At 47.3% G+C, this 16,885-nt stretch overlaps 9 protein-coding genes and 1 long non-coding RNA gene across 12 annotated transcripts; 5 read left to right on the top strand and 5 right to left on the bottom strand.

Moving 5' to 3' along the window:
• The first annotated feature begins 23 nt into the window (after positions 1–23).
• LOC6612998 (allergen Tha p 1) lies at positions 24–792 on the top strand. The gene is made up of 2 exons (XM_002037453.2): positions 24–474; positions 594–792. The coding sequence occupies exons 1-2, from the start codon at positions 198–200 to the stop codon at positions 734–736; spliced, it is 420 nt and encodes a 139-aa protein (XP_002037489.2). The 5' UTR covers positions 24–197; the 3' UTR covers positions 737–792.
• An 88-nt stretch (positions 793–880) lies between these two features.
• On the bottom strand, positions 881–2,126 carry LOC6612997. The gene has a single exon (XM_002037452.2). The coding sequence runs from the start codon at positions 2,057–2,059 to the stop codon at positions 953–955; it is 1,107 nt and encodes a 368-aa protein (XP_002037488.1). The 5' UTR covers positions 2,060–2,126; the 3' UTR covers positions 881–952.
• Positions 2,127–2,586: 460 nt separating this feature from the next.
• On the top strand, positions 2,587–3,598 carry LOC6612996 (probable protein BRICK1-B). Its single transcript, XM_002037451.2, has 2 exons — positions 2,587–2,780; positions 3,425–3,598. The coding sequence occupies exons 1-2, from the start codon at positions 2,660–2,662 to the stop codon at positions 3,532–3,534; spliced, it is 231 nt and encodes a 76-aa protein (XP_002037487.1). The 5' UTR covers positions 2,587–2,659; the 3' UTR covers positions 3,535–3,598.
• A 407-nt stretch (positions 3,599–4,005) lies between these two features.
• On the bottom strand, positions 4,006–5,035 carry LOC6612995 (ejaculatory bulb-specific protein 3). The gene is made up of 2 exons (XM_002037450.2): positions 4,927–5,035; positions 4,006–4,520 (listed from the first exon to the last, which is right to left on the bottom strand). Exon 2 carries the CDS (start codon positions 4,507–4,509, stop codon positions 4,129–4,131), a length of 381 nt encoding a protein of 126 aa, XP_002037486.1. The 5' UTR covers positions 4,510–4,520; positions 4,927–5,035; the 3' UTR covers positions 4,006–4,128.
• A 608-nt stretch (positions 5,036–5,643) lies between these two features.
• Positions 5,644–7,311, bottom strand: LOC6615837 (adenylate kinase). Its single transcript, XM_002040171.2, has 4 exons — positions 7,118–7,311; positions 6,413–6,649; positions 6,182–6,349; positions 5,644–6,117 (listed from the first exon to the last, which is right to left on the bottom strand). Exons 1-4 carry the CDS (start codon positions 7,217–7,219, stop codon positions 5,902–5,904), a joined length of 723 nt encoding a protein of 240 aa, XP_002040207.1. The 5' UTR covers positions 7,220–7,311; the 3' UTR covers positions 5,644–5,901.
• LOC116800631 lies at positions 6,656–7,285 on the top strand. Its single transcript, XR_004361525.1, has 2 exons — positions 6,656–6,917; positions 7,065–7,285. It is a non-coding gene; the product is annotated as an uncharacterized LOC116800631 (long non-coding RNA).
• Positions 7,312–7,530: 219 nt separating the features above from the next.
• LOC6615836 (xyloside xylosyltransferase 1) lies at positions 7,531–9,161 on the bottom strand. Its single transcript, XM_032716606.1, has one exon. The coding sequence runs from the start codon at positions 8,938–8,940 to the stop codon at positions 7,564–7,566; it is 1,377 nt and encodes a 458-aa protein (XP_032572497.1). The 5' UTR covers positions 8,941–9,161; the 3' UTR covers positions 7,531–7,563.
• Positions 9,162–9,391: 230 nt separating this feature from the next.
• Positions 9,392–11,614, top strand: LOC6615835. Of its 2 annotated transcripts, none has more exons than XM_032716607.1 (7): positions 9,392–9,724; positions 9,939–10,104; positions 10,161–10,477; positions 10,540–10,725; positions 10,783–10,914; positions 10,971–11,096; positions 11,138–11,614. In XM_032716607.1, exons 1-7 carry the CDS (start codon positions 9,533–9,535, stop codon positions 11,240–11,242), a joined length of 1,224 nt encoding a protein of 407 aa, XP_032572498.1. In that variant the 5' UTR covers positions 9,392–9,532; the 3' UTR covers positions 11,243–11,614. The 2 variants fall into 2 exon arrangements, with proteins under 2 accessions (XP_032572498.1, XP_002040205.1); XM_002040169.2 differs by having other exon boundaries at positions 9,394–9,724; positions 11,159–11,614.
• LOC6615833 (radial spoke head protein 6 homolog A) lies at positions 11,612–14,120 on the bottom strand. The gene is made up of 4 exons (XM_002040167.2): positions 13,682–14,120; positions 13,418–13,610; positions 12,442–13,360; positions 11,612–12,388 (listed from the first exon to the last, which is right to left on the bottom strand). The coding sequence occupies exons 1-4, from the start codon at positions 13,984–13,986 to the stop codon at positions 11,679–11,681; spliced, it is 2,127 nt and encodes a 708-aa protein (XP_002040203.2). The 5' UTR covers positions 13,987–14,120; the 3' UTR covers positions 11,612–11,678.
• A 179-nt stretch (positions 14,121–14,299) lies between these two features.
• Positions 14,300–16,577, top strand: LOC6615832 (synaptic vesicle 2-related protein). Of its 2 annotated transcripts, none has more exons than XM_002040166.2 (9): positions 14,300–14,521; positions 14,671–14,796; positions 14,854–15,110; positions 15,164–15,288; positions 15,349–15,412; positions 15,469–15,594; positions 15,651–15,722; positions 15,775–16,169; positions 16,229–16,577. In XM_002040166.2, exons 2-9 carry the CDS (start codon positions 14,685–14,687, stop codon positions 16,512–16,514), a joined length of 1,437 nt encoding a protein of 478 aa, XP_002040202.1. In that variant the 5' UTR covers positions 14,300–14,521; positions 14,671–14,684; the 3' UTR covers positions 16,515–16,577. The 2 variants fall into 2 exon arrangements, with proteins under 2 accessions (XP_002040202.1, XP_032572496.1); XM_032716605.1 differs by having other exon boundaries at positions 14,662–14,796.
• The last annotated feature ends 308 nt before the right edge of the window (positions 16,578–16,885 follow it).

The following is a 16,885-nucleotide window of genomic DNA, read 5'->3' as shown; positions in this document are numbered from 1 at the left end:
TGCTTGGAACATGTCGCAGATGCTTCCAACAGAAGCATAGAATACCGAGCTATCCAATTTGAAGGAAGGCTATCATCATATACTGCAGATTGCCATGTACATAGTACGTGGCATCTCATCAGATATTCGGATTGTAATCGCAGTGCTTAGCAATCCTTACCCTTCCCGTGATTTTGCCAAGACCAGCTCCTTTGCGCATGCACGAATATCTGCGGGATACAGATACACAGTTTCTGCTCCACATTCAGTTATACTATACCGTCTCGCGTTCAGAAAGGATGCTACTTCTAAATAAAAACCGAGTGCTTTCTTTGGTCGTTAATTTTATTTTTCTTATCATTCTCATTTCATCGAGTGTCCAAGCGGACGAGAGAAACATTAACAAGCTGCTGAACAACCAGGTGGTGGTCAGCCGCCAGATTATGTGCATCCTGGGCAAGAGCGAATGCGACCAACTGGGCCTTCAACTCAAAGGTAATAAACATAATCGTTTAGTGTTCAGATACAACACTTTCCCAAGTCCTAAGTCCTTGAATTCCTAGCCATTTGGTGATGAGCCCAAAATGTAATTAATTCGAGTTTGGTTCTTACAGCTGCCCTGCCAGAAGTTATAACCAGAAAATGCAGGAACTGCTCCCCACAACAGGCGCAAAAAGCCCAAAAGCTGACCACATTTCTGCAAACTAGATACCCGGACGTATGGGCCATGCTTCTGAGGAAGTACGACAGTGCCTAAATGGCATCTAAATGTTATTCTCATGCATCGAATATAATAAACTAGTCTCGACATCATCCCTAGCATTTGGTTTCGTAGCTTAGGGGATTTTCTAGGGATTAGGCGGCTGAAAGGAATCCCTCCTTTAAATAAAACATGTCTTTGTACACATGACTGTCTCTTTACATCTTATTATTACATAAACTCTAAAAGTACGTCTTTAAAGGGGCCAGGCCATCATTTACTGTGGCTCTCTAGGTAGACTGTTGCATTGTCCACGCCCATAAACTGGTGTATACTCAGCGAGGACAGCATTTTCATCTGGCCCTGATACAGCACATCGGCGATGATCTTTTCCGCATAGATAGCCTGTGTCCCGTCCATGGAGCGAAGCTTGTGGGCGATAATTTTTCCGAAGTTGGAGAAGTGGTCGTCCAGCTGGCTGTCCGCACTCTTCAGGGCCAGCGAAAAGAGGCGCTCAAAGTCAATGGTGGAAATGTCCGCCCGGAATTTACCTGGCGGCGGCTCGTTGTCCTCCGAAATCTGCGACGAGACCGAGGAGGACCTTTTCCTTATTATGTGATTGGCTTTCTGGCTCGGGCTCTGATTACTGATCAGTTTCGATTGGTTCTGGGCGACGACGCGCTTGCACTGCGGCGTTTCGGGGTCGCCAGGCGGAGACTTTATAGAGTCGGGCACGGATTTTCTGCGGGCGGACAGCAGCCTGTTGTTAGCAGGCACCACGATTTCGACCTCCTTGATGGTAGCGCCACTGGCATGGCTGTTGGCGTTGTTGACTGTCTTAATACTGATAACGGGGTCAGCGGCAGCGGCGGCGGCGGCCTCTTCGAAGATGTTGGCACAGAATTCGTTGGCGCTGTTGTTGGGTGACATCTTGATCGAGTCTGCCGACGGCTTTGGGGGCTTGTGCAGGCTTTCGGCGTCGGAATACTCGTCGCCGTTCTCTGGCGCCCCTAGCTGCATGGAGTTGTCCATGCAGACCGACTGCTCGCGCTTACACTTCTTGTCGGCGGGGATCTCCTCGTCCTTGAGGAACATCAGGGACTCGAAGTAGCGGCGCTTGGGGCAGTAGGGCTCGTACTTCTCGCCCTTTTTCTTGACCTCGTTGTATTTCCTCAGCTGATGACGAAATGCACAGCGCAGATTGTTTATCTTTTGCTTTGTTCGCTCCACATTGTACATCTCGCCGTGCTTGGTGGCCACCTCGATGAGCTTCGCGTAGGCCTCCTGCCGGCGGCTGCGGTTTCTGAAGTCCGCCGAGTCCGCCTTCCACAAGCATGGATTGCTTTTGTATTCCTCGATGAAGTCGTCGATAAAGTCCATTTTTTGTTTACCAAATGAAAAACACTGTAGTTTACGGGGCCACCTAGTTTATGTATGTGTGCGTGTGCGTGAGTGGCATCAATAGCTATCGTTTCGTTCGGTTCGTTCCGATTGGAACACGCGGGATCGGACCGCAAAATGGGTACATACTTTGCTGGTTTGCAGTAATTCCTTAAAAAATATAATTTAAAACAATAAGACATCCAAAAATAACCCACGGTAAATATAAAATCTAGCAAACGCAAAATCGATATACATATATTGTGCTGCGATAAATTTCTTTATATATTCGGCTGTATCTACCCCAATACTGTAATATAACCCTTTATATAATTTTATTATTTATATTTACCCGCTATAGTTGGCAGACGATTAAATTAGGTTTTTTCTTTCCTCGCACTTTCCCGCGTAATATTTAAATAGTAGTCAGGTGTGTTGTAAAACGCTATTTAAATTTCTTGGTGGAGTCAAAATTTGAACCAGTAACTGTATGCCAATCGAAAGTTCCAAGTTCTTGTCGATAATTGTTCCGGCCCAACCCATCTCCCACCTCTAGATAAACACAATTAAACCGAACTGAAACAATAAGAATAAATAAAGATGAGTGGGGCTCACAGAGAGGCGATCCAAAAGCAGATCCACCAGGACTGGGCAAACAGGGAGTATATTGAAGTGATAACTGCCAGCATAAAGCGAATCACCGACTTTCTGAACTCTTTTGGTAAGCAACCTGCACACGAAGCACCCACTTCCCTCTCTCGCACGTGTGGGTGTGTGTGCGTGTTTATTCACACTTGATTTGTAGGTGTGGGTAAACGCATAAATAATATTACTAACAAATATTCATCAGTGACATTGACTTTATTTACTCGAGTCTTAAGTCAATAGAAACAAACAGCGGTTTGTGCGAGTGGTTTATATGTATGGCAATATATGTATCTACATACATATGCATATGAATGTATGTAACATCGGAGGGCTAAAACGAAAAGTCGGCGCTATCTCTATCCGAATTAATCACTTGAATAAATTGGATAAACTCTTTCGCTTCTTCTATGGATAATTTAAAGCACGCTAAATACTGTGATAAATAATAAGCCAAAGAGTGCGAGGTAGTTGGGCTTGGGTCCGGCAAGTCATGCGAATGCGGCCTAATTTCCCCTGCATCAACTATCTTTATAGACTAAATCAGTGAATTATACTCTTTACAGCGATGGAAAGTATCGTTAAATGCCCAAGAATTGTATAAGCTATATATAGCAAGCTAAAAGATCCCATATTAAAAGTATCCTAAATAGGGTTTATGTATACTGTTGACATTATAAACTGTATCATCGTGTGCTATCTATCATCATATCCTTTCAGATATGTCCTGTCGCTCTCGTCTGGCGGTGCTAAACGAAAAACTAACGATCCTGGAGCGGCGCATAGACTATCTGGAGGCGTGCGTCGCCCAGGGTGAAACATTAACGTAAACACTGCCCACAACCTTACACTAAGCTTTGTACATTTATAAGTAATTAAAATACTGATTTAATATTTAATATCTTTTGATTCGCGATGTGAATTGCCGTGACATTAATAATTCGCTGTACATTGTTTGTTCTTTGAAGGACGGTTTTCACGGCTGAGTTACTTGCGCCCATCGGATTCGATTCATTGCCCCTTTTAAGAATAATATAAGTAATACTCAGAACCAAGACGAGCAGCACGCGATGTTTTTGCCAACTAACCGTAGCCGCCTTTATTGTCAATGTTAATGCAAATCGCCCGCCATATATAAGCCGCTTATTAGGGTCTAGTCGTAATCTTGTGAATTTTTTTCTAAGACCTTAATTGTGCTTAGATTAATCATCGTTCTAGTAGCAGGAGGCTAGTCATAGTTAATTGATAAGCTCTCTGTAGCCTGGCAAATTTTCCTTCGAGAACGATATACGCAGCAGGTGTATGGTAAAAAACAAATCTCTTTATTCTGAGCACGATCGTAGAAATAATTTTGATGATCAGATATAGACGTAGACCTAATTAACAGTGCACATAACCAAGTGTTTCCGGAACCGGGATCGGCCTTACACCTTGATTCCGGAGGCCTCGGCGGTGGCGCGGTAGCGCTTGATGTAGATCTCCTCAGGATCGTACTTGGCCTGCAGCTGCTTCCACTCCTCGGGCTTGTTTTCGATTATGTAGCGAATGACCTTGTCGGTGTTCTGGCGCTGCTTCTCGCTGCACTTGCTGCACTCCGTCTTCAGGGCGTCCGGCAGGGACTTCTTGAGCTCCCGACCCTCCGGGGTGCACTTTCCGTTGTCCACCAGGCACTTGAAGTAGTTTTCGAAGAGGCGGGTTGACTTCAGGATCTCGTCCACGTCGATGTTGTCGTACTTGGTGGTGTACTTATCCTCGGCGGCGACCAGTACCAGTCCAAGGACGACAAGCGCAAGTATCATCTTCATCTTGGAGTTTTCTGCGGGCGAATTGGGGTAAGTATGTATGTATTTTTATTCATTATTCAGCACTTTTGTGGCTTAGTGGGTCTGTTGGTCGGGCAACCAGTAGTCAACCAGTTTTGTGAGCAGGGGATTTTACTGGTCGATGGAAAAATATTTTTACTAGCCAACGAGCCCGACTGCATTCACAAAATGTATCTGTGGAATTATGGGATTTGTATGCAAATTAATGCACAGCCAGTCCACTTTGCATGCGTATCTGAAACACATTCGCTGGCTGAAAAGATGTCACTGTTTACACACAATGAAACTGGTTGCCCGTCTGGCTGCGTCCATGAGTGTGTGGACTACCACCAGCCAACAGTCGACCACCCGAGCCGATCGGCTTCAAAAACTATAAACGGTGCGGTGCGGTGGTCTTACAATGGGGCTCGACTTGTGGCGACTCGGTGCGGATAGATGTGAAGCAATTCAGCTGCTGGAACTAACTGAGAAATGTTTCTATGAAGTGGGCTTTTATACCTGGGCCCACTTTTTACCTGGGATTGAACTTCAAGTGTAATACACAACACACACCGCGCGCTGTGAGCCTGTGTTCGAGCTCGGCTCGTATCCATATGGGATTGCACACACTTTAGACTTTGAAGCGCCAGTCGCTATTGCTGAAAAGTCAACCCAGTGATTAGTCAATCGTCGTTATAAATTTATATAATATATGTGCGATAGTTATACACACTTAAATTGACATTAACATCAGGCAGGTGACGTCTGAGTACTAAACGTCTATTGAAAGTCGCTCTGCGAGGGATTCGTCGCAGCCACGATGGACGGGCTAACTTGGCGATATGTTATTTGTTTACCAGATTTAACGATCTCATTAGCGATTTCCATTAGCAATTCCTTATTTGTTACACTTGAAGCCCGTGCAACATGACCCTTTAATAGACGCTTTAAAGTTGATTGCAATAATAAATAGTTCTCCGAACAATTAGTGGCTATTCATCAAACGCTAAAAATCTCGATTCGAAACTGAGTCAGCCGCACCATATTCCAGAAGCTTTCCGGAAAACAATTGTGGGAAGTTTGAACTTGGCGTCGTCCATCCCTCATTTGAACGCAGCCCAGTTTAAAGCAGTCATGTCTCGTAAAATGTACTTGTTTTCTTGGTTTTTTTTTTTTTTTATTAAATTGTATTGTAGTTACAAATAGTGAAATGTAAAAAGTAACAAACACATACACCTTAGAAATCTGTACAAGGAAAGTAGTCGACCTGCAAAGGTAATTTCGTATGTTCAGGACTTCCGGATGCAACTATGACTTTAGGCTTAAACGTTGTGTGTGTCTCGAAATAATTGTCAGGAGGCAGTTATCAGCAGTTGATCACTGCGCATGAACAAATTATAACTGGACCTGGGCAGGACGCTTGCGTTGGAATATTGAGTCGATGGTGGAGAAGACGTCGCTGGACTTCTTGGCGGCGTCCACCTTGAAGTGCAGACCCCTCAGGCCGTAGTAGTCGACCAGCGGCTTTGTCTGCTTGTGATATGCTTCCAGTCGCTTCTTTAGAGCCTCAGCGTTGTCATCGCTGCGACGGATTAGGGGTTCTCCAGTGACCTGCAAGTACCCCAAGTCGCCTTTCATTTAGAGTTCTTGGGAAACGTCCTATAGATATACTTACATCGTCCGTCATTGGCTTCTTTGGAGGGGCAAATTCTTCGTGATACGAACGCCCGCTGGCCTGGTGGATCAAGCGGCCAGTGATGCGCCTCACCAAGAGACTGTCGTCGATGGCAAACTCGATGACAGCATCCAAGTTGGTTTTCCTCTTGTCCAGCAATGTGTCGAGCTGGAAAGATCAGGTCGAACGGGTTAGACCCTAGAGTTCAAAGTGCTTCACACGTGCAGCTACCTTCTCAGCTTGTACGACAGTCCTGGGGAATCCGTCCAGGAGGAATCCGTTCTTGCACTCGGGCTTGTCCAGGTTGGAGTCGATCATGTCCACGACCAGTTCGTCGGAGACCAGTTTGCCGGCATCCATGACCTTCTTCAACTCGGCTCCCAGCTTCGAACCGGATGAAATCTCCGCCCGCAGCATGTCGCCGGTCGACAGGTGGCACACACAGAACTTCTCCTTCAGCAGGGGAGCCTGAAATTGGCATAATTAAAAACATTGATAAGTTTCAGTTAAAGCTAATCAATTTAGCACCATATCGGAAGGTAAGCAATTAGCAATCGGCTAGATAAGATGCATTTCTTGAGGCCAGGAAAGTTCTGGTAGACTTTTAATAGATGGTCTACATAATACCCACTCGACTGCCTAAAGGTGACCCACATAAGTCGCCACATCTCGCCAAGGTTTTGATTTGATTCAGGGTCAAGAGAGAGACACCGCTTGACGCATATATACATACTTGGTACATAGATACATACGTATACATTTCCATGTACACATCTTCTTATATAACTTCACCAGTTTTGATTCTCTTTCAAGAGAATTTGGGAGTTCACCGATTATTTGCAAACAAAAACCGCGCACTTGAACACGTTGTATTTATTTATAGACTACATGGCGTCCGTGTCACAAAAAACACATCATTATGTAATTTTGACCCACCTGCGTTCCTTTGCCGGAGCCCGGCGGCCCCAGGAGAATGGCGTTGATCCCGATGTTCTCCGGCTCATATCGCTCCACTGGTACTGCTGCATTCGGCGCCATCGTTAACTGTGTGCTCGACTGATTATTCGGGAATCCTCCTAATTCATAGCCAAACGGAGCCAGAAATGAAGGTTAAAGATAAGAAACAAGAGGCGAAATCACGCACACGAAACACCCTGTGCGAATTGGGCCATAAAATCGGCCTGTTTCCACTCTCTTGCTTCTCGCCTATCGATAACATCGTTTTAATATTTGAAAATTAGCTATTAAAATATTGATAGGCGAGTTTCTTTTATTTTTAAATTGCATTTTTATATATCAATATTTATATACCCACATCCCATTGAATCGCCAATAAAAATCTGCCGAAGTTAATTAATTTAATATTCCTATAACAATTTTATTTATTCTGGAATACGCGTATTACAGTTGCCATGGTACATTTTAATATTGCCCTCGCACCGAAAATAAGCGTCGAATATCTGTGAGTATCCGTGATCCTTCCACCAGGTGCACAGCTGGCGGTTCCAAATGCAGTCCAGTCTGTAGATCAAGTTCGGGTACTCGTATCCCAGCAGGGTGAAGAAGTCCTGGTCGCCGAGGTGGCCCTTGAAGGAGTACTTGGCGACCAGGGTGTGCACCTCCGAGTGGGTCAGCTTCTCCAAGTAGGACTTTGAGTTCCGGATGCGGTTGAGGAGCAGCAGGACCACGCCGGAGTTCAGGCCAGGATAGCCGTGGTGGACCCGGCTATGTTGGTTGCCCCCTTCGTTGTTAATCGGATAGTAGGGATTCCCGAAACTGGTCTTCGGATAGCGCACGCGGTAGCGGTAGAGGATGTGGCGGTAGACGGGGGTCAGTTCCGGCGCCAGTCCGTACAGTTGGTGCGGCAGAAAGTTGTCGAACTCGTTGAACAGCAGTCGGACATCGGATCGGAAGACTATATCACAATCTAGCAGAATGGCTCTGTTCAGGCTCCTGTCGGCGATCCTGTGGAGGCCGAGGGACAGGAAAAAGAGGGAGTCGCTGTAGTACGAGTTCGGGGTTGAGCTGAAGTACGGGGACAACTTGGCGGCTATGTCCTGTATGATGCTCGAGCAGACCTTCACGTCATATATGGTGTATATGAGCGTCCGCCGGAACCGCCTGATCTGTCGCTGCAGGATCTCCAGCACCGATGGCTGGCTCTCGCTGTCCGTGATCACGTGCAGATGCAGCTGGGCACTGGTATGCTTCAGCAAGCTGTGGGCGAACAGGTCGAACTTTAGGTTCAAGTGGTAGTTCTCCCGCGTGTAGATGACGAATATGTTGTAGTCCGAGGACAGGCCGTTCAAGTGCGAGCCCAGCTCCAGCTGGGTGGCGGAGTAGTTGAGCAGATAGTGCGTGGGCTTTAGCACCGGGGGAACTGGCGGGGTCGTGGCCGGGATGTCGGGATACCTCGCCTCCTGCTTCTCCGCGTGCGAGTGCTTGGTGAGCCGGCTCGAGAGGAAGGCCGAGAGGATGTTGCCGCGAACCAAGAGATGCGTGTTGGCGAAAACAATCAGAACGCACACACAAATAAATATTAATAAGAGAACTAGCTTCTTTTGCCACCTGCATCGCAGCAGGGTCCAAGCCCAACTCTTCGGCTTCTGGCGGATTGAGTTCCGCCGATTAATGATCAGAGTCACGTTCTCCTGATCCTCCAGCAGCTGCGATTTACACTTCATTCCGTACATATTTAGGTCCGCCGGAAACGTTTTGTGTTTCTGGCTGATTAAAGTCTTAAAGCTGTTCTTGGCCATTTCGAAATCAGCGGAGGAGCACCTATTGCAACAGTACGTCGGCGTCAACGAACATATTATGGGACAAATGGAGGCCAACGTTAGAAAACACTAAACGGAAACTCTGAGCAGACGAGCAGAAGCGCACAGAACATTTTTGACGGCTATGAACTTAATTAAACTAGATCGATAAAGCGAGCACGGCGTAAAAATCAATGCAAGTCTTTTGGGGGCAGTGAGACCGTTATTACGAATCCGGAAATTACCAAACCTATCGAACGCCCCCACATTTTGGGTCAATTTAATGGATCATCTTCGGAGGATCCAAGTGAAATGTACTTGAAAAGCAGCACATTTTAAAGGTATATTTAGCATAGGCAGTCAATTTAATTTCCAAAATAACTTTCATCGCTTATCGATAACCAGCGATTAATCTTAATCACCGTAATCTCAAATCATGCGCAGAAGTATCTTTTTTATCAGTATAAGTACATGTTATGGTTGCTCCAGAATTACAAAAGCGACTGGACTACGCTGAGAAAATGTAATAGCTTGGGCCTACGACCGATTGCAAGAATTTCACTGGAGACCAGAGTTTCTAGAAGACGACCCCATGGACTGCCACCATCGCATTGAGGTGCCCCTGCGGTCCGGAAAGAAAATGAAGAAGCGTCGGGAGCTGGACGCCCTGATAGCCTCCCAGTCGTCCTCGGGCAAGAGAGCCAACCGGAGAGTCCCCGGAGCCACCAACTCCCAGGACAAGCTGCTCTCCGTCTCGACCGACGACCCTGAGGATTACGCATGGGTAAGGTATTTCTACGCTAGTTGGTGCTTACATCGCCAATCACATACTCGATCAAGTACAAGGTTAGCTGTATTTGTATCTATGTATCTGAACCTGCCCAATTGAACTTTCCCAGCTAACGAGTATCTGAAGATACAAATTCATTGGGAATTGTGCCTCCCACCATAAAAAGAGTGAAATATGCAGCAACCCAATAATATTGCGTTCTTTTCAGACAAATGTCGCTGGCAGTCGCCGCAGCCATCGAAAAATAGCCTATTTCCGCATGTGCGGCCCGCTTCTATTCGGCATTATGGGCATTCTGATTGTGGGCATTTTGTACTGGCTCTACTTCGATCTGCGCCAGCAACTCACCGACTATCGCCAGAAGATCGAAGAGGGTATGGTGTACACAGTCTGCTACGCACAGTGCGTCCTCAATTATGTAATCTTTCAGTGTCTGCCATGAGCAAGAACTTCCCGGACACCCTGCAACGATGGCACGAGACTTCGTCCTACCTGCTGAAGAACCAAACCGCCGTCATTTCGGAAATAAATGAGCTGCAAAAATCCATCGAGAGCCTGCGGAACAACTTTAGCAACCTGGAGGTGGCCGTGGCAGCCCAGAGAAACCACGGCAAGGACGAAAAGTTGGTGGCTGACTTCGGTGCCAAGATAGAAGCCGTTGCCACGGACATAGAGGCCATCAAGGAGCACTACAATAAGTACACCGAGGTGCAGAAAACACTGCAGGCCGAAACGGAAGCCTTAAAGGTAGGTCTTGCTACCAGTATACGCTGAGTATCAACACACTAATGAACATCATGCTCCTGCAGCTCAATCTCTCGCAGCTACCCACGCTTCAGTCCAACGCTTTACCCGCAAACTTATCGGATGATATTGCTGCGCTGAACAAAACCACTTTCAATTCATTTAAACTACTGGCCAGCGATCTGAAGAATGTGAATAATACCCTAAGTCAAACAACGAAAATCCTCAGCGAGGAAATATCTCTGCACAAGGTAATCTCTTCCAAATTCTGCTGCGTTATCAGCGCTAATTCGCTTTATTTATTGCAGACAAAAATAGACGACCTGCTGGATCGATCTGAAAACATTACGTCCCATGTGGCCACAATAAGTAACAGCTGGCCGGAATATAAGCAGAAAGTAAGCAGCTTCGATGAGTCTTTGGAAAAATTTGAGAAAGAGGTAGGTCGTTCGAACGTGATTATAGACAGATATGTACTAAACTTGATTAACTCCAGATAACGCTGGCAAACAACAAGAACAATATGCTGGCCGCTTCCGTGGATCAGCTGAAGAACTTTTGCATTCAGAGCATGGGCAATATTAAAGCTCCCAGTAGCGAAGATGTCTCCGTAGTCCCCAAGGTATAAATTATAATATGGGTATTATTGCTTATCTTCTATAGAGTTTCCACGTTCGATTACAGCCCGAAGCGATTGCCGCCAAGCAGGAAGTCATAAAGCAGTCTGCAAATGCCACAGTGAAGCTCCAGGAACCTTTGAAGCTGTAAGCTGCTGCATTGCTACATTGCGTAGTGATGCCCGTTGTATTACCAAATTTGTTCGATTCCGTATTTAGCCATTAAGACCTCATGGATTCCATGTGTCCGAGTTACAACCAACGAACTAAATTACAATTACATTTATTGCACACGAAAACTGCAATGTACATATGGTTCGAAGAGCTATTTAACTTAATGACAATTTATAGGATGACGATGTGCACGTGTGATTTCAGTTAAGCAGTTAAGTTTACTTTTAAAGTCCGTTTAGAAAGAGTAAATGTACATACAGGGGGGCGAAGTAAGTGTAAGTCCAACATTATTCACTTTAGATACACGATATGTATTTTATTTGCAAGTAATAAATCAAACTAAAGCTCACGAAGCCAATACATTTTATTGCAGAACTTGAATGAGAACGCAAAAACAAGCAATTTCATTTAACTCAGTCGTCGTCATACTGATCGGCGAACTCGTCATCGTCGTAGTCCTCGATGTCTTCGGCCACATACTCGGCCTTCTGCTGCTTCCGGAGGAGCCAAGCCTTGTACGCTTCCTCATCCTCGACAGTCGGATCGTTGGCCTCGACGAAGTCCTCTGGGTTGTGGGGGAACTCCTCCTGCACCATCGGCAAGTGCTTGAAGGGAATGTTGCGGGCGTAGTACTTGTGGCCCCAGCCCAAGTAGATCGACTCGCAGGTCTTCTCAAAGATGAACGTGAAGGCGCCTGGCCAGACGTTCGACTGCATCACGAGCATTCGTTCCTTCTGATTCGTGTACTTGCTGGTCATGCGGGCGAGCCAGGAAACGGGCACCTCGGGGTTCATGTCATTGGCACAGGAGGAGAGGATACTGGGACCCAGCTCGGGCTGATTGAAGCCCTCGATCATGCCCTCTTCTTCGCCCTCCTCCTCGCCTTCCTCCTCATCCTCCTCCTCCTCCACTTCCTCTTCCATCTCGCCCAGCATCTGCATCTTCAGGTATAGGGCCAGTGCCTTTTCGCGCTCCTTGCGGGCCTTCTCCTCGTCGTACCAGACAACGCGGCCTTGTTGGTTAAGAATATTGGACCTGACATGAACCCAGGCCACTGGGGTGGCCAGAGATCCCAGTGGTTCCGCCTCGTACTTCTCGTTTTTCAAGAGCATTACGTCGTTATCTGCAAAATATTCGGGTAGTGCTATGCGAATCGTGTGTATGCCACGTGCTCACCTTCTATTTGCTCCTCCTCGCCTTCGTTGAACTCCTCCTCCTCTTCTTCCTCCTCTTCCTCCTCGCCCTCTTCCTCTTCCTCGCCGTCGAACATCCGCTGCTCCTTCTTGGTCATCCGCCTGTAGTAGCCCACAGGAGCGATGTAGGTACCCGCTGTGATGCGACCTATCAGGGTGCGCAGGTAATGTTTCTCCTTTCCAGGGAAGCAGGGGTAGGAAATGACATCCGCCTCCAGATCGCCTGTTAGGAACTTCTTGATCTGCCGCGACACTACGATCTGTCGAGGAGTCACTATGGGTAGCTCGATCCAGTCGTCAAAGAGCGAGTTCACAACGAAATAGGAGTACCTATTGCACCCCTTGCCAATATACTCCGGTGGAATGTCGTAGAACTCCATCTCCTCCACCAGGGGAACGGGTGCAGCCTTGGGCTTCATCTTTTCGAGCTCCTCAGGCGGAAATTCCTCCCAGCCATAGATGCCCGGCGTGAGCTCCGGCCCAATGTGCGGCGGCGGTGGCTTGTCCTCCCTGTCCTTGCGCATCTGGAACGGAACCTGCTTCTGCCGCATCTCGTCCTCCATCATGACCAAGCGCGAGGCGATTTCCTCGCGGGTCAGCGAAGCCTCCACTATGTAGTAGGAGGCCTTCAGCCCGTTGATGCAGCCCCAGAATCTGCACTGCATGATTGAGGGATGCGTCTGCAGCCGGTTCATGGCGCTGGCCAGCTGGAAGATGTCGTCGTTGCTGATGCTAAATCCGCATTGTGTCCAGTAGAACTGCAGCTGCTGGACTCGTTCGTCGAAGGTGACGAAGTATCGCATGGAATCGTCGATGACAATGCGCATATCCTCGTTCGTCCTCAAATCCTCGACGGACAGGTCCTCGCCCATCAGATCCTCGCCCTCCATGACATAGGGCAGCTATGCGAGATGGTGGTTGCATGGTGTATCTGCTTAAAAACATAACACACTGCTCACCTTCATGGATTGGAGAATTTTCTTGGCCACCCGGAAGGATCGCACCTCATCAAACACGCCACTGGGCGGAAAGCGTTCTGGCAAGTGGAACTTCTGTTCGCGTACATTGCGGCTGAATTCCTCGAAGAAGTCTATCACATTCGGAGGACGTTCGTCAATCACCCTCTTTATGATGTCACTAAGATGATCGAACCTGTGGGCATAGGAAGATTGGATCAAGTACTATAGTTACATGGTTAACCATGGTTAAAAGAGCATACTCACAAGTTGTCCCCACTGAGGGTGCTATACTTCTGCAATATGGACTTGGCCACGTTCAACTCATAGCCAATGTTCGGGGCCTCGGGATTCCGGGCGTTGTGGAGGTTGCATTGCGAATCAAAGGCGCCTATGGATATTGTGGTTGTCGAGGACGAGGATGACGATGTCACGTTGGAGCATTCGGGAGATGCCTCCTCAGCTGCGGGCTTCTCCGTCTTCTTCCTTCTGGGAGCGCAAACTGGCGGGGGAGCAAAGTGCGAACTGCTCGTGGAGTCTAATGAGAAATTTTGGCAGGAATCCTTGTCCATCGCGATGGAATAGTGGGACTCTGATCAGAAATCCTCAAAAGCATGTGTTGTTTGGCTTGGGACAACCCAATGATTGTAGGAGTAATGGCTTGACAGGCAGCCTATTTAGTTATTTTAAAAAGTACTTTCACTTTCATACAAATAATACCAACTTGCAATGCTTAATCATAATAATCATATAACTTATAAACGATTTTGAACTTCGCGCCTTCTATCGTTATCGATAGAAGTCTGGAAGACAGTCTTCAGTCGTTACCTTATAACCAGTTTTTGAGAATTGGTAGTGTAGTATGCGAGTTGTTTACATTGCATTCCGATTCTCAGTTTCTCACTGGCTAAAAGAAAGTGCTTGAAAGAAAGTTGTTGTTTGTGCCGTGGCTTAAACTATTTGTGTGTTTCCTAATCAGAATTAACAACTTAAAGATCGCAAATTCGAATATGTTCGAATATAATGGATGAATCTCTGTGTATCTGCATTCGAAGAAATAAATCACAGTCTTAAAGTCGGGAACAACTTTCTTCGCGGTTGAGGAAGGTAATTTATGCTAATGCATAATAAAATCATAAATAACATGATGTAATCGAAATCGCGGGTTAAAAATGTGATATTTGATATGTTTGGATTGTAATATTAACCAAGAAGGTGCAGCTCAGTGACCTAGTTACTTTCCTAAGTGATTCTAGATTCAAGATTCAAGATGTACTATTTGAACAACGAGCCAGCGGCGCTTCCATCTCCCGGAAACCTCGCCCTACGGGATGTGCACTCATCCACTTTGGAGCTGAAGACGGTGTCTATAAATCCGGATGGTAAGTGGTCCGAAGAGGAATTTCACACATTTCGGGTAACAAGTACACCTTTCACAGATACCTACACTGTTCAGCAGGCGATCAATGCCTTCGGTTTCGGATGGTTTCACGTCAAGCTGTCGCTCTTGGTGGGGCTGTGCTGGATGTCCGACTCCATGGAAATGGCCATTCTCAGCATCTTGGGCCCGGCTCTGTTCTGCGAGTGGAATGTCACCAAGTTCCAGCAGGCATCCGTCACAACCGTGGTGTTCCTGGGCATGATGTTGAGTTCCAGTTTTTGGACACAGCTGAGCAACAGATATGGCCGGAAGTCGGTAAGGCTGGCTGGTAATCAACGCTAATAGCTACTCTAATGCCACCATTTCAGGCCCTCACTTTGTTTGGAGTACTGCTGGTGCTGTACAGCATTCTCAGCTCGGTGGCTCCCAGTTACGCCTGGCTCCTGACCCTAAGGGGTCTCGTCGGTTTCGCCATCGGCTGCGTTCCACAGTCGTGAGTAATTCCATGGGCTAGGAGCTACCTCTCCACCTAAAACTTTCTTTAACCCAAAAGAGTTACCTTGTACGCGGAGTTTCTGCCCACCAAGCACAAGGGAAAGTGCGTCGTATTGATGGACGTGAGTACGTGCCCCCGTGTGCTAAACCTTTATTGAACATATTGAACTGGTTTCAGTGCTTCTGGGCTCTGGGAGCTTGCTTTGAAGTGGTCCTAGCACTGGTTGTCTACCCCTATTACGGATGGCGGGGTCTCTTGGCTCTTTCGGCTACACCCCTTCTCATTTTTACCATCCTATCACCGGTAGGTATCCCTTGCTCCCTTCCGAAATCTCCCTAATCCAATTTAACCCACTGCAGTGGCTCAGCGAATCGGCTCGCTATTACTCCTACAACGGGCACAATGACAAGGCCATCAAGGTTCTGGAACAGGTGAGTGGCAACTTTCTGGAGTGTTTGTGAATCTAAAAACCTTCGATTGCAGATAGCTCACAACAACAAGCGCCACATGCTGATGGGTCGGCTGATGGCCGACGACGAGCCCAGTTGCGCGGAGAGCTTCAGATCCCTGCTCAGCCCGAGCCTGTACAGGACCACCATCCTGCTGTGGTTCCTCTGGCTGGCCTCGGCCTTTTGCTACTACGGCCTGGTGCTGGTCACGACCGAGCTGCTGGTGGCCAGGAACAAGGAGAGCCATTCCAATGAGTGCGTCACCTTCATGACCTCCGACTTTATGGACCTGCTGTGGATCACCCTGTCCGAGTTTCCTGGAATACTGCTGACCATCAAGGTGGTCAAGCTGTTTGGCAAGAAGAACACCATTGTCCTGCAGTACCTGGCGCTGGTTCTGTGCACCCTGGTGCTGATGTCGGTGGAAAGGTAGTAGTGGTGCACACTCAACTGATACACTGATAATCAATCCAATCCTCCAATCCTAGTCGCTTCTCCACTTCCGTGACCCTCTTCATTGCGCGCGGCACGATATCCGGCATCTTCCAGGCAATCTATGTGTACACCCCGGAAATATATCCCGCAGCCCTGAGATCCGTCGGAGTTTCGGGCTGTTCCGTGCTGGCCAGACTCGGCGCCATGCTGACCCCATTCGTGGCGCAGGTGCTGATGGACTCGTCCAGGATTCAGGCCATGTCCACGTACGCAATCGTGGGCCTGCTGGCCTCCATAGCCTGCGTCTTTCTGCCCAGGGAAACTGTTGGCTACCACTGAGTGCACTGATTACCATAACTTATTACCTATTGCTATTATTAAACCCATTATTAGTCCCTAGAAGCTGCGTGGATGTTTCATTCGGGTTGCCTAGTTTTAGGCTTCGCGGGCTAGTAGTAATCTGTAATCTGTGTCTAGAATAGATTAAGATGCTTCTAGTAAGTAACGAAGCTCCTAAGGGGAAAGCTCTAGTCTAGCATTGGCATAAATACCCAGTTGAGGGAGGTGTTACTAACTACCCCTTTCGGGTTGCTCTAATTGGTGACTAATCTCAACTTTGTAGACCCTCATTTCCCCTCATTTATGAATTCATTTCAGGTGACAGGAGGAAGTGCAGTTGCAAATTAATTAAACAAGCCAATATTTCAGAC

The sequence above is a fragment of the Drosophila sechellia genome, chromosome 2R, assembly GCF_004382195.2.
Source record: "Drosophila sechellia strain sech25 chromosome 2R, ASM438219v1, whole genome shotgun sequence".
NCBI classification, from domain to species: Eukaryota; Metazoa; Arthropoda; class Insecta; order Diptera; family Drosophilidae; genus Drosophila; species Drosophila sechellia.
This window is presented reverse-complemented; position numbering and strand designations above follow the sequence as displayed.